The 22,733-nt window shown below is 48.7% G+C and overlaps 1 protein-coding gene across 8 annotated transcripts in view; it reads right to left on the reverse strand.

The window, feature by feature from the left end:
• KIAA0319 (KIAA0319 ortholog) overlaps positions 1-22,733 on the reverse strand; it is a 95,260-nt gene that overhangs the window by 37,865 nt on the left and 34,662 nt on the right. For 6 of the 8 annotated variants that reach the window (XM_032341234.1, XM_032341232.1, XM_032341233.1 and 3 more), the window contains 7 exons: positions 19,252-19,411; positions 14,331-15,247; positions 8,649-8,841; positions 5,895-5,993; positions 4,653-4,750; positions 3,478-3,565; positions 1,870-1,962 (listed from right to left, as the gene is read on the reverse strand). In XM_032341234.1, the coding sequence (XP_032197125.1) occupies positions 1,870-1,962; positions 3,478-3,565; positions 4,653-4,750; positions 5,895-5,993; positions 8,649-8,841; positions 14,331-15,247; positions 19,252-19,306 (1,543 nt within the window). In that variant the 5' untranslated portion in view covers positions 19,307-19,411. The remainder of the gene's footprint in view (positions 1-1,869; positions 1,963-3,477; positions 3,566-4,652; positions 4,751-5,894; positions 5,994-8,648; positions 8,842-14,330; positions 15,248-19,251; positions 19,412-22,733) is intronic. The other 2 variants (XM_032341238.1, XM_032341236.1) reach the window with 2 other exon arrangements.

Raw genomic sequence — 22,733 nt, forward strand, 5'->3', positions numbered from 1 at the left:
ACAAGATGGGATCAGGAGGGAGACAAACCATAAGAGACTCTTAATCTCACAAAACACACTGAGGGTTACTTGGGGGGTGGGAGGCTAGGGATAGGGTGGCTGGGCTGATGGACACTGGGGAGGGTATGTGCTATGGTGAGTGCTGTGAACTGTGTAAGCTTGATGATTCACAGACCTGTACCCCTGGGGCTAGTAATACATTGAATGTTAATAAAAATAATTTTAAAAATAAGTGAAGGCTAGAATGAAATGCAACAACAGTTAAACATAAATTTTGTAATTTATCAACTTCATGCTTAAATTTGTTTTTGCATGAAATTATTTAATTACATAGATTTCAGTGGATATGTCTTATGTGCTAGCAGGAGGACTTCTTCTTCTCCCTAAACTATCATCACTATATTCCTCCTGAATTTCCATCAGATTTGAGTGAGGCTGTTTTCACTCAGTTGTGAACTAAAACAAAACAAAACAAAACCCACAGTGCCAGGCGCTCTTGCTTTTTTAAGAACAGGAGTCAAGCAGATGTACCACATTGAAATGCTACTTCTACTCATCTCAACAACGCATGTGATAACTTTCTAGCATTTTCCAAAGATATCTGAACTGACAGACTGATAAAGAATTAAGAGATGTGGGGCCCCTGGGTGGCACAGTGGGTAAAGCCTCCGCCCTTGGCTCAGGTCATGATCTCAGGGTCCTGGGATTGAGTCCCGCATCGGGCTCTCTGCTCAGCGGGGAGCCTGCTTCCCCCTCTCTCTCTACCTGCCTGCTTGTGATCTCTCTCTGTCAAACAGATAAATAAAATCTTTAAGAAAAAAAAAGAATTAAGAGATGCTTACATATAAATATAATACACCTTTCCTACCGACATCATTAAAGTGTAAATCCATAGAAAAGGAATATCCACAAGAAAACTTCCCTTTTCCGCTTTAGGAGAGAGCAAAAAAGGAGTGTTACACAGAGTCACAGTGTTACACAGATGCAGGGAGTCAGCTGCATCTAACTCAGTTAAAGAACAAACTAGTTCAAGTGACAGATTAATCATCGCAGTTTCCTGTACCTAAACCGTCCAGCGTTAGAGAAATCAAAACATGCTACATTTCCTCATGTAAATATTTTCATCTAAACTATGCTTTGTTTCCATGTTGTAAGGAGGAAATGTAAGGAGGCTCTTTATATCTGAATGGGCGCAGATGATCACGTCAGTGTGACTTCTGTGTGTCTGCAGACTGAGAAGCGGAGCAGCCCCAGCAGCGGACAGGTACCCTTCTCCCACTGACCAATGCAACTACTCTGCATGCCACAGGGTGTGGTAGTAGCTTTGTGGTTAAATGTACATGAATGCAAAGACCAGGTACACTGAGATTGAACATATCTTGTGATACACGGTCATAGATCTGCATCTGTCTATACTAACATACTGTCAAACACAGGGAGTGTTTTCATCCACTCTCATGTGCACGGACGCCCAGAGTCAGACGCAGCCCCTCGCACGCGGAGGAGAAGGAATGATGTCCGACTGAAGGAACAAGCACTGCCCACCCTAGACGAAGGCAACCATTCTTCTGTTTAAGTGATTTTCCCGTTGTTCATCACATATACCTCATTAAAAGGAGATTCTCTAAGAATTGCTTTACTTCCAGATCAAACAGCTAGGCCCTGAAGAAGTCTCCATGGACGGCTGGGACACTGCTGACTGCAAGGTGAGCACGGGGCAGGGGCTGTGATGAAGGGGCCCAAGGGCTGTGAGCCACACGCCCAACGACAGAGACGCCCCTGTGTCCGCACGGGTGTGTGAGCCCTCCCAGCACCACGAAACCTTGCAGCATGCAGGGCAGAGAGGCCCTGAGTGTCACAGATACCCACGGCTGCCGTCGATGAAGGCTGACGTCAGAGGCAGGGTGAGTGCTTGCGTCTGGGGAGACACCACCGCGGTAGGGGGCAGGTTGACTCTTCTGGCTGTGTGGGAGAGAAAAGGACACTGACTGAGCACAGATCATAACCCTGTTAAATCATCTGCGTTTTAAAAGTTGGTTATAGGGGCACCTGGGTGGCTCAGTGGGTTAAGCCTCTGCTTTGGCTCAGGTCATGATCTCAGGGTCCTGGCATCGAGCCCCGCATGGGACGATCTGCTCAGCAGGAAGCCTGCTACACCCCTCCCCCTCTGCCTCTCTGCCTACTTGTGATCTTGCTCTCTCTGTCAAATAAATAAAATCTTTTTAAAAAATAAATAAAATAAATAAATAACAGTTGGTTTTAAACATCCTGTAAGAAGGTGTTTATCCTGGGGCGCCTGGGTGGCTCAGTCGCTTAAACATCTGCCTTAGGTTCGGGTCATGATCCCAGGGTCCCAGGATCGAGTCTACATGGGGCTTCGCATTCCGCGGGGAGTCTGCTCCTCCCTCTGCCCAGTCTCTCTTGCGCTTTCACTCTCTCTCTCTCAAATAAATAAAATCTTTGTTTTCTATTTTATCTTATTTTATTGTACTTATTTGTCAGAGTGAGCACACACAGAGGGGAGGGGTTAAGGGAGGGGAACAAACAGACTCCTTGCTGAGCAGGGAGCCTGATGTGGAACTCGATCCCAGGACCCCGGGACCAAGACCTGAGCCGAAGGCAGATGCTTAACCAACTAAGCCATACAGGTGTCCCAATAAATAAAATCTTAAAAAAGAAGAAGAAGAAGAAGAAGAAGAAGAAGAAGAAAGAAAAAGGCATTTATCCTACAGACCTCAACTGTGGAGATTATTTCCCAAAGTTCTGGAACCTTCCTGTTAAGTTTTAGGGGCTTGTCTGAAGATTTACATTTCCGCAGGCAAGCGCAGGCTCGGGGCCGTGGGTATTAATAACGCAGGCGCCATCACAGACCATGAGTGGTAGCTGCAGGCGAGGAGTGGAGTACAGTTCCAGCTCCTGCAACGGTCACCTGGGGCTTAACTCTTCGACCGCAGGTCCCCCCACCCCACCCCAAAACCGTGCTCCGCCCGAGTAACTGCTCAGGCGGAATGTGCAAAGCCGGAGGGCTGGCTGGGAGACAGAGCAGGCAGAGCGGTGGGCCTCCTCGGGTGTGCAGGCTGTGCCCACCCGGACTAAGGGCCCCTGTGTCTAGTTCATACAAATGCGCTGTCCTGTGGGCCCGTCACGGCCTGAGTGCTCACTGCCCCGGGGCGGGGGGGGGCCTCAGCTGACGGAGTCTGAAAGCCGCACCGCACCCCTGCGGAAGGCAAGGCTGGGTCACAGGGAAGGGAAACAGAGGCAGCCGCAGAGAAGGCAAAGGGCCAGCAGATCGCTACCCTCAGGCCAGCGGTAACCTGGCAACCTTAAACAGCAGGAAAACTGAGAACTCAGAAAGGAAAACAAAAGAGCAAAAGAGAATCCAAATATAAGAATGGGAAATAGATTGCGAAGTTATTCGGGCACCCGGAATGGAGACGAAGCCGCACAACGCGAGGCCATCCTCTCCCGCAGGCTTACCTGGCTTAACGGTGACATTGACAAATCCTTCTCCAAAGGCACTGTCACTAGAAACTGCTACTTTGAAGGCATAAAGTCCTGCCGACAGCTGCAACACAGAGAAAGTGACGCAGGTGAACACGCGAAAGACAGGACAGGTCCCTGGCCTAGGAAGTCCGAACACCTCACAGGAGCCATTGTCCCGGCGCTGAGCAGAGAGCACAGGGGCTGGGGTGCGTCTCCTCGGGGCCGTGCACACACTGCCCCCGGCTCGAAGGTCACCCAGAAAGGCCCGCGGCCTCGTCACAGTCGCTCAGGGGCCAGAGGAGCCGAGGGCAACAGCTGGTGAACTCGTGTGCTCGGCAATCAGTGGTCTGGGTGCCACACTCGGGGCAGCTGGGCTCTGTGACGCGGGGAGAGGGGAGCTCCCGCTGCCCCCACCGCTGTGTGGCCTCGGGAACAGAGAAGAGATAATCATCGGGTGGGAAACCAGACCCCCGGCAGCTCAGTCAGTTTATTCAACCTCCTGGGCCAGGAGGGGGGCAGGTTTCTTCAGGGAGGGGCTGACCTCCTGGAGCGGCATCTCACAGTGAGTTTGTGAGCTGGGATGGGATCACTGGCAGCTCAGAAATGTGCCTGCTTGGGAAGCAGAGAAAACCGGAATGTCTCCACCACCGCAAAGAACAGGGCTGGGGCATCTGAGGGGCTCAGTCAGAGAAGCGTCTGCCTTCAGCTCACGTCACGATCTCAGGGTTCTGGGATGGAGCCCCGGGTCGGGCTCCCTGCTCAGTGGGGAGTCTCCTTCTCCCTCTCCCTCTGCCCCTCCCCTCTGCTCACGCTCTCTCTCTTGCTCTCTCTGATAAATAAATAAAATCTTTGGAATTTAAAAAAAGAAAGAGAGAGAGAGAACTAGAGAGAATGGGACTTGGAAGGCAGCCTTTGCAGCCTCACCCCAGAGACCCCTGGGCACACCTGGCCGCTTTTCTCCAAGCCGATACCCAAGTCACTCAAGTAAACTCCAGCTAGCTGGAAATCTCCTGTCCTCCTCTCGCTCTGCCTGTCTACACGGTTGGAACTTCACTCATTTATCACCTTCTTCTGACCTTAGTCCTAAAACAGATTTCAGGTTCGACAGCTAAAGCGGTGACAGAGTTCTCTGGGGGGACATCAGGGACAACCAGTGTCCAGTCACTCACGTGAGAGAGATTAAGAGTTTGCGTGTGTCTTTCTTTTATTTCATCTTGGTAGTCTCCAGGGTGGCTTACCAAACTCCATTCATAGCTGTAGGTGGTTTCTGAGAGCGAAAAAAGAAATACGAGTAGTCACAGATTCGGAAAGGTCGCTGTAGGCCATCTGGAGGGAAAAGGAGGGCAGCCCCGACCCCGGCAGGAGGGGTACCTGAGACTCTGAACGCGGCCGTCCGCGCTCATCCTGGTAAGGGAGAGCAAGGCTTCCCATCCTTTTAAGGTAAAATTCCTGTTTCATTAGAAGAACATACAGCTAATGGAGGACTCATGAAATGGAGGAAGTGAAAAAAAGAAAATCGTGTCCCCGATCTCACACGCAGCATTTGACAGCTTTCCTTTCAGGGTGACTGTCTACACAGACACTTCCACACGGTGTAACCCACTGTACTTCTCCTCCTTTTAATGAAAGGCAAGGAGATCTCCATTTGTAGCGTCTGTTGCGGGGGTTTAAGGACACGAACACGGACTAAGCCTCCTGCATGAAGATGGAGCTGTCTCCCCACGAGACACTAGCAGTTCAGGGGGGAAGGGCCTCAGCCAACGGCTTTCAAGGCAAATGCCAAATGCCACCTCTGCGCTGAGGCCGCCCATATGTGACTGGGGGGACGCGAAGGAACGAAGCTGAATGAGAAGCGTTCAACACGACAAGAGTGAACATACCCTAAGAAAGAATACCTCGGATGGCTCAGGGCACAGCACCCATGTTTGCTGAAGGGGAGAGCATTGCTCGAGCTGAAGAAAGGGCATCTTGAGCAACGTGTTTTGTAGAGCTGCTGTGGGGTGTCCTGAGAACCTCAGAGCCCCGTGGGCAGCGCTGTCCCATCTGTCAGCAGAGCTCCGGGCACACTGCCCGTCTCCTCACGGTGCAATCTTCCCAGCTGCAGGGGGTCACCGCAGGTCACACTCCGGGACGGGGACACCCCTCCTGCTCTAACACGCCCCTTGCCTCGCATCCTAAGCAACGCGTGACTTTGCGTCCTGACCGACGAAGGCTCGTTCCTGGGGTCCGTTCCCACGTTTTCCCCCCACTTGCAGCTCCTTCCATAGGGTCGAGTGCTTATGAGCACCGAACCCTCGTCCGCACCCTCTGGCCGTTGGTGGCGACCTCTCGCCGCGCTGCTGTGAGTAACCCTCGAAGACGGGTGGAGGCTGCCCCGGCTCCGCTGTCACCGAGGGGAGGCAAGCTCTCACCTGCAGGCGGCGCAGGCACGACAGAAGCCTTCAGGTCCACCTCGTGCTCCGGCAAAGTCACGATTCGATTCTCGCCGGCCCACACCAAGAGTTCTTTCACTGCAAGTTGATTGGAAACAGTACAGTCCTTTACACACAATAATGATGTTATATTACCGCCCAACGACAGATGTGTCACTTATTTACTCATTTTTTTAAGATTTTATTTATTCACGAGAGACAGCGAGGAGAGGCAGAGGGAGCAACAGCTACCCACTGAGCAGGCAGCCTGACCCGGGGCTCGATCCCAGAACACTGAGATCATTTCCTGAGCCGAAGATAGATGCTTAACTAACTAAGCCACCCAGGTGCCCCTAGATTTTTTTTAGATAAGATAACAGAACATATTTTTGTAATCGTTCTCTGATTTTATCTAAGACATATCCTTCCTCTGGCTAGTCACCATACCATGACCTATATTCCATCGCAGGCCAGATTTTGTCAATTTTCATTCACCCACAGGCACTGACACGGTGAAGAAAGTATGATTTAGGATGACTGAGCACAGTGCTGGGAAACAAGGGTCCTGTGTGGGTTGACTCTCTTTTCTCACCGTCAGCACTTCTTGACTCCCTGGTATGTGCTATTTTTACTTAAAAACTGAGTGTAATCGTGTTTCTCTATCATAAGTCACATGCTGTTCATTTCTGACAGTGGCCTCTTGAATTACCACTGACGGCTTTGCTTTTGGAAGCTTTCCAAGAGAAAACCCAGTCAGCCTCCATAAAAAGGTGATTCTAGCTCAGGCCATGGGCCATTCATGCTCGTCCAAAGCACTTACCGTGAAAACAGCCCTCAGGACCACATTCATTCTCCTTCCCTAGAAGCAGCAGGACACTGCTATGTTCAGTTGGCTTCAGTCTCGCTTGTGAAATGCAGTTGAGACATGTCAAGACATTACCCAGAGAAAAGCAGAGTTTTGCTTTGGTTTCTTCTGTTTTTTAAGCGGAGTGCTCAAGACGTCCCAGCTCCTTGGAGATGCTGGGGAGCCAGGTGGCTTGCTTAAGCCTGCTCCTGTCCTCACAGTCGGTACCCTGTCCTTCCAGTACCTTCCTAGGCCAGCGGCAAGGGCCTCCTGGGTGTCTCGGGCTCCTTTCTCCCAACTCTTTGCCTTGAAATTCAGCAACTGTGGACCCAGAGGGGACACTGGTCCAACCTATCATTTTACAAGCCCTATAAAGGTCAAGTAATTGCTCAAAGTTATACAAATAGTTAACAATAAGAGATCCACCACTAATTAATTTAAATGTATTTATTTCAACAAACACACATACCAGATTACACTGTGCCAAGCTCAGCTCCAAGGACTTTAAAATGATCACTTCTTCTGAGCTTGTAACACCTCCCTGAACAGGTCCTATGAGAACCCAAGGATCCTACTTCCCAGGCTGGTTTCCTTCTCCCTAAACACCACACAGCCTCTCTTCTGCTATTCCCTTTCTCTGTACCCTAGCTCAGGATCAAAGTAAATCAACACGGCAGAGAGGGTCATACCCACAGAACGGCTTGGGAAGCAGGTCTCCAGCATCGCCTTCGTTAGTAACTCTAACGGGAGCTCCGCAGTGCTGCCCATGGTCTCTGCGAGCCCCGGCTCTTTCATGACACCTTCCTACATGGAAATCTCGCTCCTTCCCTCAGCCCATGCCCTCCTCCTCATGTCCGGCCTCTCTGGCAAGACCACTCAGCCAGCTCAGCAGACTCCTTCTGGCGCTCCAGCTCCTGATGTAATGACGTCTTCCAAGTTCCTGCCCAGGCCTCTCTCGAGCTCTCCCACCACCATCCCCGGAAGGTCCCACGTGTGCCCTAAGCCTTCAGTCATCACCCCTGTGCCGATGACGCCTGGTCCTCCATCTTCAGCCCGCTGCTCATCTAGCTTCCGCTCCCACACACTCCCTGATCTCAGAGTCCTGGGGTCCGGCCAATGAGCCCCTCACCAAATCCTAGTGATTCCAGCCCCATGAGAGCTCTTCGGGCTGCTTTTTTCTCCCCGTCCTTGCGACCACTCCCCGCCCCGGTCCTAATGGATCTTCTTGTCTCCAGTCAACTCCACATTATTTTCTTGAAAACAAATCTTATTATTTCATTTTCCTGCTTAAACTCATTCAGAGATTGCCCACACGTACCCGATAAAGCATAAATTCCTTAGTACACATTACAGGTCTTTCCAAGTCTTACCCTGCTCACCACTCCGGATTCACGCCGTGCCCTTCCCTCTCACTCACACGCCCAGCTCCAGCCAGACTGACCTCCTGACAGCGCTCCCAAAAATGCCCCAGTGCCCCGCGCTCGGTGGGTTCCCACCCACTAGAACCATGATTATTGCTTTAACACATCGCTGCTCTGACCCGAACACCACGCCAACCCCATGTCAGCTGGCTTGTTCTATCCAGCGTCACTGCCTCTGGAAAGGCTTTCCCGGCCCTTCTGGAAGGTCAGGCGGGGCGTCTCCCTCCGCCCCCATCGCACCTGACACAGCACTTACCACAGGATGTGAAAACCAGCTATTCGCCTGTCACTCGCATTTGCTGCCTTACAGATCACTGAGGGAAAAGACAAAGTTCGTATTTTCGTGGCTGGTGTGGAGCACTGTTTCTAGCACAGGAGACAGGCTTGTCGACATGCTGGGAGGGAACGAGCGAACCTTACTGTCGCCCTCGTGTAATTCAACAGCATGGTTTGCTACTTTTCTTCCAGCTGTATTGTTCCCACAGTTACCTGTCCGGGGAGCAGTGGTCGGAGATGCAGGTTGCTCTGATGGGGAGGGCTCAGCAGGGACGAGGCTAGCGGGACGGGTTGGGGCGCCATGATCCAGGCTCCTTGTGGGGACTGTGAGAAGTGGGCTCTCCACTGTGGAGGCTGGGCTGAACTCCAGTCTGGCTGGAGAAGGATGACTGGAAGGCATTAGAACCTAGGAGATGAATCACAAAGACAAACTGTTAAGAAAGAAAGAAAAAACAAAAACAAAAACAAAATTAAAAAATGGTTGACCTCGTTGAGCAACACAATGTCACGGACCTTTTATATAAATGGTTTTCAAAATACCATGTCTACTATCACAGAATGTTAGAACTCTAGACCATCTCTTTCTTTTTTAAAAAAAGATTAATTGATGAGACAGAACAAGTGTATGTGCATGTGTGTGTGCGTGGGGGTGGGGAGAAGAGAAAGAATCTCAAGTAGATTCTCCACTGAGTGCAGAGCCTGACACAGGGCTCGATCTTGGGACCCTGAGATCATGACCTGAGCTGAAACCAAGAGGTGGATGCTTAACTGACTGAGCCCCCCAGGCATCCCTAGACCAACTCCTTCAAGTATTCTCTCTGCTATCTATTTTAAAAAATGTAAGAAAACTGTGGGGTAGACAGTTATTATAAGTGAATATACACAGGCAATCACTCAAGATGAAAGAGAGAAAAAAACTGTAGTGGGCTTCTAAACTAGGCAGTAAGGCAAAAACTGAAGGCAATCTGGTAATTCAACAACCAGGGTTCTAGAGTAAATAATCTCTATTTGTACCATCTATTGTGTATAAACTGTAACTGGAAGTTATAGTTCTAGTTAGCCAACTTAGAAGGTTTTTTTTAAAGATTTATTTAATTATTTGAGTGGGGGAGGGACAGCGGGAGAGGGAGAGAAGCAGATTCCACTAAGCATAGAGCCTGATGCGGGGCTCAATCCCACAACCCAAGATCATGACCTGAGCTGAAACCAAGTGTCAGACACTTAACTGACTAAGCCACCCAGGCGCCCCAGCTAACTTAGAGTTTTTAAATTATATACGATGTGCCTGAGAGGAAAGTTTCATCATAGGATAATAAAATGCTTCTGAGCTGCATCTGTCAGGGACCACAGGGCTAAGGAAGTTAAAGTCAGGCTAGGAACGCACAAGACCCAGGGGGGAGGGAAGGTGTGGCGAGAAGTCACAGAGAGCAGAGCTCTAAGTCCGACGTGCACCAGGAAAGGGGCCAGTGGTGTCCACGGAAATCGCACGCTGGTGACCCTGCTGCAGCTGAGGGACGTGCGGACCCAGCACACCTCCTGTGACTGGACACCTGGTCACTGGCGTCACTGCGAATATTCACTGGTTACCAGACACCGTGGCTCCTAAAGTGCCAGGTAGGACCAGACAACTGGTAAAACCGTCCACAGCAAATTCTGGGAACAACGGAACCCTGAGTAAGGTAGGAGGGCCCACAGTGACCCCCCAACCCCCAGCTGAATAGACAGGTTCCAAGGCGACCCACCCAGAAACATCCATAAGCCCAGGTAACCAGCAGGCTACGAACACATGAACACAGGTACCAGAAAGGGAAAATTGCATCCGTCCCCACACCTCCCCACGCCCTCCCCACCCTCCCCCGTAGCTACAGCCCCCAGCACTGCTCAGCTGCCCTGCCCCCTGCTCCCCTGCAGGGCATTCAGTAAACATCCACCCCCTCTGCTCTGCTCCGTGTGACTTCGCCCCTGCCCAGGCCCCGGCCTCCATCTGACCAGCCTGCCCCACTTTGGTGGCGCCCTCATCCAATCGGGAGACCCCACAGCCTCTGTAAAGATAAACCAGTTCTGTTTAGTTTTAGAGAGTCCTGAAAAATTGCCACCAAGATGAAATAAAGAACGGAGTCCGCACACAGTGGAGGGAAACATTAAGGTACCTCTCGAAGGGTTCACAGCCACCACCAGGTCATGGCTGAGGGGACGACAAGTCCACTCCTGCCTCCAGTCCAGACCACTTCCTTCCCGCTCATGGCGCCTCCCTAGGCTGGAAGACCTCGCCAGTTCCTCACGCACTCCTGGGCCGTCTCCGTGACCTCCACACAGAGCTCCTAACTAGGCCAACAGCACGCAGGTCCTCCTTGACATACCCCACGCAAAGAAAACAGATTCTCCGTGGAAGCAGTGGGTACCCCCACCCCCCATTTCGATTTCGGCCTTTGGCTTATAGCCTGGTGCCAACAACAAGAGTCTCAAATGCCCCATTTCTTTTTTCTATTCTTAATTACTTACTTTTTTAAAAGATTTTATTTATTTGACACAGATCACAAACAGGCAGAAAGGCAGGCAGAGACAGAGAGGGAAGCAGGCTCCCCACCGAGGGGAGCCCGAGATTGAGCCCACAAGGGGCTCAATCCCAGGACCCCGAGATCATGACCTGAGCCGAAGGCAGAGGCTTTAACCCACTGAGGCACCCAGGGGCCCCTCTTAATTACTTTCTAAACAACTTCTTGTGCAGGTGTCTGTCTGATCTTGCCTACTTAAAAACAAAACTGCAGGAAATATCATTTATCCTCTACAAATTTAATCTGCATTTGTTTCAAAGTTTTTGAATATGTTCTATTTGGTCACACTATTTTATGAATAATGCTGCTACGTGTCCTTGTATGCACAAATGTTTTCGATCCTATTACGTAAAGACTTAGAGGTTGAATGGCTGGGTCATATGGTGACTCTAGGTTTATCTTTTTTTTTTTTTTTTTAAGGTTTTTGTTTTGTTTTGTTTTGTTTTAGAGACAGAGAGAGTGGATGGGCCAGCAGAGGCTGAGCAAGGTGGAAGGAGACGGAATCAGAATCCTAAGCAGAATCCAGGCTCAGCATAGGGCCTCTGGTGGGGCTTGATCTTACTACCTTGAGATCAGGATATTCGGCCAACTGAGCTGCCTGGGTGCCCCATTAAGTTTATCTTCCTGAAGAACTGCTGGACGACTTCCCAAGGGCCTGTACCGTTTTATTCTCCCACCAGCAGTGCCTGAGTGTTCTCATTTCTCCATCCTTACTAATACTTGTTCTTTTTCTTTTAAATTCTAGCTACCCAGGGGAAGGGGTATCTCACTGTGGCTTTGATTTGCATTTTCCTAAAGATCAATGATGTTAAGTTAATTAAATAAGGAAGCCATTCTACTGAAGACAAGGAGAGATGTTGGAGGTGGGGGGCAAGGTAGGGATCTAAATTCAGTTTTTGTACGAGAATATCCAGTTGTCCTAGTACTATTTGTTGAAAAGACTATTCTTTACCCCATGGAATTTTCTGGGCACCTTTATTTAATACAATTGTGTTATTTTAAATATTTTTTTGGTGAGAGAAATCTTTGTTTTTGTCATTAATTCCAAACTTCCTACTTTAGGAGAATAAAATTACATTTCTTATGCTGCAGATCTAATGTTTATCAACACTAATTCAAGGATTATTTACAACTCCTTTCAGTTCAAAAAAACTTAATTAGAATGTAGGGCAAAATTTGTATTTCAGTGTAAAATAAACTACTGTCTATAGGTTCTCCCAGTTCTCTGGTTCTAGACTTTCTTGTATTTGAGCTATTGTTCAACTTTACCATTTGCAGGTAACTGATAATACTGCAAAATAACTCTTGTCTATAGACATGGAGACTTTCCCCTAGAAAAACCAGTTCTACATCCATTTGCATATTTATTTCATCGTTCTAGATCTATGAATCTGGGGTTCAGTGGACTCACTTGTAAAACAATTATAACTGATTAACTCATTAATTGTTGGGGGAGTAGAGACAAAGGAAGTTTCCCAAAGGATTGTCAGAACTTAAAGAAGACTCCCAGGGTCCTGGAGGCCAGCCTAGCCTCAAGCTAAGGTGGTTTTTGACTCTAGCACTAGCCTGAAGACAGTTGGGAGTTTCCTGGAGGAATGTCACACTCTGCCCACCTCTAGTACTTGTCAGGGGGCTGCAAGAGGTAAGGACATTGAATTTTATCTGCATTTCCTTTTGCCTCTGCCCTGCACACCAGGAACTGCTGGCCATCTGGACCACAGCCCCCCATTTGACTGGAGCCCTTACCCTGGTTCGGGCCCAGGGGCAGCTACAGCCCCCATGGGCTGAGGTCTGCCGGTTGCACCCTTTCCCCAGCCCAGGTTCCACACTGGGAGATGTTGGAATTGTGCCCAGGACTTCTCTTGGTCGGGACGCTGCACTGCCACCTGCTCACTGAGGCTCCAGTAAAGCATGCGCATGCTCGTCTTGTTCTGAGTGGAAGCAGCCTGGCTGAAAGAGAGGGGTCTCCACATTCGGGAGCGTTGGGCACACTGGGCACACCTGCTGTTCGCGTGGAAGGACTACAGCCCCGAAGTCATAGACACCTCTGCCAACGGCAAACTCCTACCAACACAACCCCCTTCCAATCCTTTGGAAAACTTCGTCTCTACTCCTTCAATTTTGAAGTCTATGACCAATGGCTCTTCACAATCCCAGTGCAGCTCCTTCTGCCCAAGGGTCCTGTCCCAGAGCTTGGATAAAACCACCTCTTTTGCACTGAAAATATCTCAAGAATTCTGTCTTGATGGTTTGCTCTGGGACCTCACAGAAGATCACATCAGTTCTCAGTGTGGGGCTAATGATTCCAAACAGACGGGGAACTTTGGAAAGCAAGTGAGATCGGGAGCTTAACACAAGGAGAGCAGAGTCCAGAGCGAGGGAGGCTCTCCTGCGGCCCTGGGGAAAGGCAAGAAAGAGAACTGAGAAAGGAAGGGGTCCACGAGTGCCGTGGGCCCACGAGTGCCACAGCTGTGTTTCTCATGGTCCCTGAATGTCGTCAGCAGGGCACTTCGGGCCCCCAACCTGTGACTGCTGCCAATTCTGTTAATTAACAATTCCAGGTTTCCAGCTGGCTAAGCAGCAGAGCATGTGACTCTTGATCTCAGGGTTGTGAGTTCAAGCCCCACATTAGGTGAAAAAATTGGTTAAAAATAAAATCTTAAAAAAAAAAAAACTACAATAATTCAACCAAGTATGTTTCTTATATCTAACTGGGCTTACTGAATGATTCATGAATTGGGCAGCGCCCTATCTAGCAAGAGTAAGGAGCTCTAAAAGGTTACAGGAAGAATAAGTTTTTAAATGCAGGACCAGGCAATCATAAACAACAATAAAAAGGGATTATTTCAGGGAAGGTCCCCTCCCTTTGGGGACCCAGAGGATCTCATTAGGGGCTTACCTCACTGGTGCAGGCTGGGAATTTCCAGAAGGACAGACTGAGACTGCATCCCTGGGGAAGGCTAACCGCACTCAAGCTGGGTATTAAGCTCTGGTTTGGGGAAGGGGCCCTGATGACTGCACTTGGAGCCTGGGAGTTTTCTTTGGGGAAGTGTGCCGTGTCTACAGACCAGCTGCTGGGACGTCTGTAGATCCTTATTCCCCGGGGGATACTGGGAGAGGCATCCCACGGGAGAAGTGCTGAGTCATCATCATGAGATGACTGGCTTGTGAGGGCAGAAACCCTGTTCTTTTTCACACTCTGGTCCCGAAGGTGCAGCAGAGGAACAAGATGCGTCTGGCTCCCAGAGGCCCGGAGGGCTACATTCTGATGCGTCCAGCCCCCAGCCTCCCGCCCGCACAGCCCCTCTACGCACAGCCCACCCTGAGCTACCCGGCCCACCTCTTCCCCAGAGTCACTGCTGGGTGCGTCCTGGAGATGAACAGTCTCCTTTCCCAGGGCCTCTCTGGAAGGTGGATCTGTCACCCAGGACGGCGACGTCCTGCTCTCTGAGGACCGTTCTGGGGCCGGGGGCCGTGCTGACCCATTCAGCGGACGGAGCACAGGATCCTCCTGCTTCTCGGCGGCCCTGGGCAGGCCATCTCCAGCAGAGGGGCCGCTGGGGAACGGGCCCCAGTCGGTGTACTCGGCACTGCCTCTGGGCTCCTGCTGGCTGAGGGGCTGGAAGGGGTCCTGCTCAGGGTCCCTGTAGTCATCGGAGTACTCCGTCTCCTCCTCTGGGCCCCACTCAGGGACCTCCTGCTCCTCAGCGACCCAGGGCAGGTTGTCTCCAGCGGAGGGGCCGCCCGGGAACAGGCCCCAGTCGGTGTACTCGGCACTGCCCCTGGGCTCCTGCTTGCTGAGGGGCTGGAAAGGGTCTAGCTCAGGGTCCCTGTAGTCATCGGGGTACTCCGATGCCCTTCTCAGGCGGAGAGCGGGGCCCAGAGGAGACAAGTCCTTTCTGAGACTCTCAGGCGAGTCCCCCCAGAGTCCCGAGGGGGACCTCCTGCGGAGCACCATCTCCCTGTAGCGGAGCAGCTGCGAGGGCCCGCGGGCCGGCCTGCGCACGAAGGTGAGGTAGGACCGGACGGAACCCACCTCCCTGGGCTCGCAGCTCTCGGGGCGCGGGCAGCTCACCAGGTAGCAGCGGCCCTCAAACCACCAGGCCAGGTCACAGCGGGCCAGGTCACAGCACGCAGCCGTGCAGTCCGCCACGGGGCTGCTCTGAGGCACCCATGCGATTCGGGTAGTTTCCAGGTTTGGTGAAATGACAGCATTGGCGAATGTCCTCCCCTCGCTGCACGGGCCACAGGCACAACCTGCAAAGGACACAGTCTGTGATGAGGAAAGGAGCCAAGTCATGTCTGGCCAGCCCATAAACAACCAGCATTTCCAGCAGAAATTCCCCTGCCGTACCTCACAGTCCCCCATTGCCACACCCATCCACACGTCCTCCTGTCCCTACCCCCCACCCCGCACCTGTCCTGGCGCTTGCCCACCTGCCCACTGGATGCTCCATCCTTTCTCTCCATGTTCTCTCACAGGGGCCCAGAAACATCCTTTGCCATCTGTGTACTGCTTTTCTATTATTTACAATATTTTGCTCCTCATCCAAAATTCAGTTATAAAGGTTTACTTTAGGGATATCACATTATTGCTGCTGTTAAACTGATTTCTTTAAAGGATTTTATTTCTTTATTTGACAGAGACACAGCGAGAGAGGAAGTACAAGCAGGGGGAGTGGGAGAGGCAGAAGCAGGCTTCCCGCTGAGCAGGGAGCCCACCCCACGTGGGGCTCGATCCCAGGACTCTGGGATCATGACCAGAGCCAAAGCCAGGTGCTTAATGACTGAGCCACCCAGATGTCCCCGATTCTTTTTTTTTTTTAATCTCACAGGTTATTCTGATGATAGCTCAACTGACAGGGAAATATCAAAGGAGAGGAAAAACTTGTCCTCAGCACAGGTCTGTAACAACTAGTCTTTTGGTTTTTTTTTTTCCTCCCCCTCTAGAATTTTTAAATAATTATTATTTTTTATTATGTTAGTCACCATATAGTACATATTAGTACATTGATGTGTTCCATGATTCATTATTAATGTATAACACCCAGTGCTCCATGCAATACCTGCCCTCCTTAATACCCATCACTGGGTTTTCCTTTAAAGATTTTTATTTAGCAGAGAGAGAGCACAAGCAGGAGGAGCAGCAGAGGGAGACAAAGAAGTGGGGCTCAATCCCAGGACCCTGAGACCAGGATCATGACCTGAGCTGAAAACAGCTGCTTAACCAACTGAGCCACCCAGGCACCTCTGCAGCAACTAGCTCTAATCAGATCCTAAATAGCTATAAATATTTCCAGTTAGCAAACTGGGCAGGTGTGAGGGCAATGCTATCCCCCACCCCCAGCTGTGTTCTGCAAATGCAGTGGTGCAGGCCCATGAGACGCAGTGACAGCAAGTGGCACTTTCAGAACCTTCTGCTGCAGTCCCTCATTCTCCGAAAGCCAAAGGCAAAGTCACTTTTATTCTTTGTTGGTAGAGGTCTCTTTACTTGTGAGGGCTCGTCACTGACAATTTTTTAAACTACTGTTACTTTCCTCATAGTGACAATCAGAGAGAGCTTCTAACTGGAGGGAAGAGAAATGGAGTCCCTTTTATTTTTACCTGTGTACACATGAGCATCATTATACACTTTTAAGAATTGTTCAGTGTCAAACACTGACTCTATAGGAAAGTCTAATCGGTCCAATTTAAGAGGAATTAGATGTAATAGATATGTATCTTTCCAAACGAATAAGCTAGCAACAAACTATTTTAATTCAACTGGAAGGATATTTTCTCGAATGCAAATCTATTTAGTAGTTTCAGCCTTTTATTTTCTAACAAAAAGCTTAATTTCAGATCTAGAGAGGGAAAAAAGACCTCCAGCTGAACATAAAAAAACATCTCTAATGAAAATCAAGTGATGAAGGGTGTACAGCAGATAGTTAATCTCTGACTCCCACCTGTACTCTCAAAAATACTGCCTTTATTTGAAAAGATACCACTACATCCCTGAGTGGCCTTTCAATGAAGACCTAAGCTAGAAACTTCTTTCAAACACACATGGTAAGATATGCTTCATTTCCCTGGAAAAATGGTGAGGTCACCTTCTTTTGGACAGTGCGAGCCACAGAAATGGCCTTGTTTCATTTCTGGTGTTGGCCACCAGGCAGCTCAAAACCAACTTATAAAACTGTGTCAGAAACCACTATCCAGAAGGCAGGCTTTGCTCCTAAAGCAAGCAAACTGTTTTAGTGGCTACGGAGAACTGGCTTGGAAGAGCTTAAAGCAGTTTTCAATCAGGCGGAAACTGCCATACACTTCTGGGAGAACATAATCCCTTTGTTTTACAAAAACATCACCTGAATGATCTGTATAGACAGAAGTACCTAATGCAGAGGTCTTAGTGCTCAGTGAAGAAGTCTGAGAGGGTTTCTAAAAACTAAACCATGCTTCTGTCAGGCCAAGTGGCCATAATTACTTCAGACTCTCTCAGACTCACTCCACGAAAGCTCTTGAAGAGAAGACTCACCCATGTTTGTACCCTCTACCATTGTCCCCACCCAATCTAGGACCATAGTCACTCCATGATTGCTGACAAATCAGTAAAATCACTGGTTAGCGTTTTGTTAAAGGTAGAGCGGATAGAGAGGGAAGACAGGCAAACTGCACATAATGTTACTAATAAAGTAATTCAGGAATTTTAAATTAATGGAAAAATCACAAGAAAAAGGCAGAAAGGAATGAAAAAGTGGGGATTTGGGAGGGGAAAAAAAGTGTTCAAATATTAGTAATCTCTGGGGCAATGACAGGGCTTCTCCAGTGGCACGGTTTTCTGAGGGGGCCCCTCCATGCGCTACAACAGTGCTTCTAATGGTTTCGTTGCTTCAGACCCCTGAGCCACACCTGCTAGGTGTTCTGGTTCCATAGGTCTGGAGCAGAGGAAACTGCATTTTAACAAAGATCACTCTCTGTGTTAAAAAGAAACAGGCCCCAAATGGAATCACTTATGTTAAGCTCCACTGAGATGACCTATTTGTAACTGCAGATTCTGCCTCTTCCACAAATGCAACTGAAACTCCTCAGTCTGGACCGTGTAGATCCTACACCTGAGGTCATTTGCATGGTAAGACCCTCTGACTTCCCCTGAGGGAAAGTGACCTTGCCTACTTCTCCCTGTAAAATCATTCCATTTTGTACAGCTCCTTCAAGCTCCCTTCTACCTTCTTGACGGAATGCTGCCCAGGTCACGAATCCTTGAATAAAGCTAATTAGATCTTTAAATTTACTCAGTTGAATTTCTGTTTTAACACAGGTTTGCCTCATTATGGCTTCACCACACTTGGATAATCCCCATGCATCTCTACTCTCAGTCCTTGGTAAATTCAAAGGGGCCCTAGCTGGCCCGGGGCCCTAGCTGGCCTAGCCAGGACACCAAACACCAGTACTGCAACTCACCAGTATTTCCTGTCACGGGTATGTCCACACTGAGCAAGCAGAGCAGAACATATGAAAATAAAGATTTATGATAAAAGAGTGTGGTCATTTGCTTTCCAAAAAGATCTACTATGCAATTATTTTAAATAAATATTTGCTTTCCAAAAAGATCTACTATGCAATTATTTTAAATAAATATATAAAGTTTTCTTAGTATATACAAACTGTGACTTTATGTTTTCAAAAATCTTCATGACAGGTGTGCCTTCATGACTCAGTGGGTTAAAGCCTCTGCCTTCAGCTAGGTCACGAGCCCAGGGTCCTGGGATGGAGCCCCACATCAGGCTCTCTGCTCAATGGGGGGCCTGCTTCCTCCTCTCTTTCTGCCTGCCTCTCTGCCTACTTGTGGTTTCTCTCTGTCAAATAAATAAATAAAGTCTTTAAAAAAAAATCATCATGACGATAAAAATAATTCTGTTGGGAAGCAAACACATAGCACCTTCATTTCAGATTGATCTGAGTTGTTTCGTTGTTTATTACTTTCTGAAGTGAGTCATCCGTCTTACTTAATACCCAGTGTTCATTACATCATGTGTCTTCCTTCATGCCCATCCTCCAGTTACTCCATCCCACCACCCCCAATCCCTCCAGCAACCCTCAATTTGTTTCCTATGATTAAGAGTCTCTTATGGTTTGTCTCTTTCTCTGATTTCATCTTACTTTATTCCTCTTTCCCTTCCCCTAGGTTCATCCCCTAGGTTCTGTTTCTGATCTGAGTTGTTTAAGCCAAAGGCAGGAAGCTCATGTGTGATGCTAGGGTCTCCAGGATGACGGTTTCCTACCTGCAACAGCGGCCAGCAGCAGTAAAGAGGAGAGCACACTAGTGGAGAGTGCCATTCCGTCTCACACAGTGGATGGAGTCCAACTTCCAAGAAGACCCTGGGAGGCCTCTGGTGCAGGCTTCCTTTGATGTTTCTTAGGAACCAGATTTGAACTCAGGAACTTCAAAGGAAAATCAGAAAGCAGACAGGAAGAAGAATAAGTAAATGAGAAAAAAAGAAAAAGAATAGGTAAATGAGGAAACACGCAAGATAATTTCTATGACTTATCCATCTCACTGGGAAGCCTGTCCTGTTAACACCGCAGGGTCACATTCCAGGCAAACCGTCCACTCTAAGTTTGTGCAAACAGAAAGGACACTTCCTGGGATGAGGCAGAGGCTTTCATGTTTTTGTAGGGTCCAAAGGCAGGCAGCCCCAAAATGGGCCACTTGTGCATGAACACTATTTTGAGTTAAAAGCAATCCAAACCCAGCAGACTCAGCAGAAACTCGATCTCCTCTCAACTGCCTACTTGTACCAGGAAGACAGCTATTTTTTTTTTAAGATTTACTGATTTATTTGGGAGAGAAAGGGAGCAAACACATGTACACAAACACACATGTGTGTGAGCAGGGGAAGGGGCAGAGGGAGAGGAAGAGAACCTCACGCAGACTCCACAGTGAGCACAGAGCCTGATGTGGGGTTTAATCCCACAACCCTGGGATCATGACCCGAGCTGAAATCAAGGTGCTCACTGAGCCACCAGGCACCCCAGGAAGAGAGTTATTAACAAAGATTCCTCTTCACCTAAGAAACTTCTCTACATTATAGGGTGCCTGTGGTTTCCAAATACCTTCTTTCACTTTCCTGCTAGTGGTCTTTCTCCCTTGGTATTCTCCGATCCCTTCCCCTCTTTAGCTCATCATATAAGCCTCATACTGCCTGACTGTCTTTGGAATTTCCATGCCTGTGTGGATTCCCCATATGTATACTATTAAATTTGACTTCCTCCTGTTAATCTGCTTCCTGTCAATTTGACTCTTAGTCCAGCTAGAAGGACCTTAAATGGCAGAGGAAATTTTTCGTCCCCAACACTTGCTGCCCTTACAAACCCAAACCTATGATATAAGACGAAATCAATGATAGTACTATATTTTGTCAATTCTAACAGTTACATATTTTCATACTTGTAGTACCCCTGGAATCAGGATGTCTTAAGTTGGCCAAGCACTGGGCAGGAAACAGACGCCAGTGCTTGTGCGTACATATTGATTATGCAGAACTGGTAATCTTGGCTTGGAAGAAAGACAGTATGAAGCACTCTTCTAAGAAATATTGCATCCCCAGTGCTCATGATGATACACAGGCAATGTTGTGTGGGAAAAACTCTGATAGCACTAACCACCTTAACAAATGACTCAGCAGCAGTAGATCAAGACTATAGGGAAATTTAAGAATACATTAATTTATATTCACCTATAGTTCCTTTTTACCAATGTACGAGGATGATTTATTATAAAAATCTGTCCAAATAAATCTGTTTCAATGTGAAGAAACTTTCTGACAAGAAAATGATGTGCTATGGGTAACTGATAGAAATTTTCTTCTTCCCTAGTGGTATTTAAAATAATAAGCCCTCTTATAATCACTACCATCATAGTGTCAAGAAAATGTAGTAATATTGGCACTTTTTGTCTGGCACTTTCTTCAGTGTGATCTTCATAACAACCCAGGCAGTATTATTATTTCTGTTTTAAAAATGATGAGGGGTTTCAATGCGTGGGTGGCTCAGTCAGTTAAGCTTCTGCCTTTGGCTCAGGTCATGATCCCAGGGTGCTGGGATCGAGCCCTGCAATGGGGTTCTTGCTCAGTGGGGAGCCTGCTTCCTCCTCTGCCTGCTGTTCCCCCTGTTTGTGTGCTCTCGCACACGTTCTCTGTCTCTGACAAATAAATAAATAAAATCTCTGAAAAAAAATGATGAGGGGTGCCGGGGCAGCTCAGTCAGTTAAGCATCCAACTCTTGATTTTGGCTTAGGTCATGATCTCAGGGTCATGAGATCAAATCCCATGATAAGCTCCACACTGGGCATGGAGTCTGCTTGAGATTTTCTCTCTCCCTCTCTTTCTGCCCTTCCCCCCACCTCCGTCCCTGGAAAAAAAAAAAAAGGATGAAATTGAAGCTTAAAAATTTCACTGTGGGGAGCATGGATGGCTCAGTTGGTTAAGAGTCTGAATTCGGCTTAGGTCATGTTCTCAGGGTCCTGGGATTGAGTCCCCTGTCAGGCTCCCTGAGCAGGGAGGCTGCTTCTTCCTCTCCCTTTGCCCCTCCCCCTGCTTTGTGTTCTCTCTGTCTGTCAAATAAATAAGTAAAATCTCAAAAAAAAAAAAAAAAAAGTTCACTGATTTGCCCAAGGCTGACAAACCAGTACTAGCGTTACTGGTCATCACTAACTCGGGAAAAATAAGGGTAAGGCCTGCTGTCCTGCTTCCACTGTCCCCTCCCAGGCAATCTCATGGATGCTGAACAAATAGAAAGCAGAGTTCCTGGCTGAGCTTTCCAACAAGGCTGCTGAACAAACTCAGGTAAACTTACCGCAAGAGAAGCCAGTCAGGAGAGAAAGGTTTGGAAAAGAGAATGGAAGAGGTTTATTTTGGGTGCTGGCAGCAGGTGGAGGTGGCAGGCTTAAGCCTTACCAACTGACCTCTCCGCCAGCAGAAGAGATGCCTCTTCACAGGGCGAGAGCTTCAGGGGGTATTTCCCCCTGAAGGAAGGTGGTATTTCCAAGAAAGCAGACAGCGTGTGGTCATAGACAGGGATGGGCAGATGTTCAGCACCTGGTCATGGTGTTCAGCACACGATCATGAGCAGGAAAGGAATGTGTGGGTGTGGGTGTGGGGTAGGGACTTCTAGGCATTACATCACTTAGAGCTTTTCTGGCCTGGAATGTTCCAGTCACCGCAAAACATCTTTGTCAATGCCTCAGAAATAAGAACAACGGGCCTCAGGTAGAGAGCATCAGTTAAGGGGTCTTCTCTACTTCAGGTTTTAACTGTTGGGGTGTATGGTTGAGCAAGAGGCTAGTGACACAAGTACTTGCTATTTCGAGTACATCAAAGGCTTCCGGGAGTAAGCGCACCTGGGTAGAGGTTTCCTCATGAGTGTGTCGGAACCTTGCTGTGGGTGCAGGTTGCTATGTTCTCACCAAGGAGACTGTAGCTGCGCTGAAAACCATTCTTTTCCCACCCACACCTTAGTTCCCTCCCCTTTTACCCACAGACCTGGCCTTTTAGGGGACTACAAGACTCCTTGCTTCCCCCCTTGCACCGTCCGTTCTAGAAGCAACCCAGAACATTTAGAAATTTCGGAGCGTAGAAGGAAGGAGGAGGAATAACAAAGAGTGGGACATGCCCCAACCCAGGCTTCCTGGCCATTATTCAGGACCGATGCGGTAATCTAGGGGACAGGAGAGGTTCAAATGACAAAGCTAGAATAAGTCCAAAGT

This window comes from Mustela erminea, chromosome 4 (assembly GCF_009829155.1).
Source record: "Mustela erminea isolate mMusErm1 chromosome 4, mMusErm1.Pri, whole genome shotgun sequence".
NCBI lineage: Eukaryota > Metazoa > Chordata > Mammalia > Carnivora > Mustelidae > Mustela > Mustela erminea.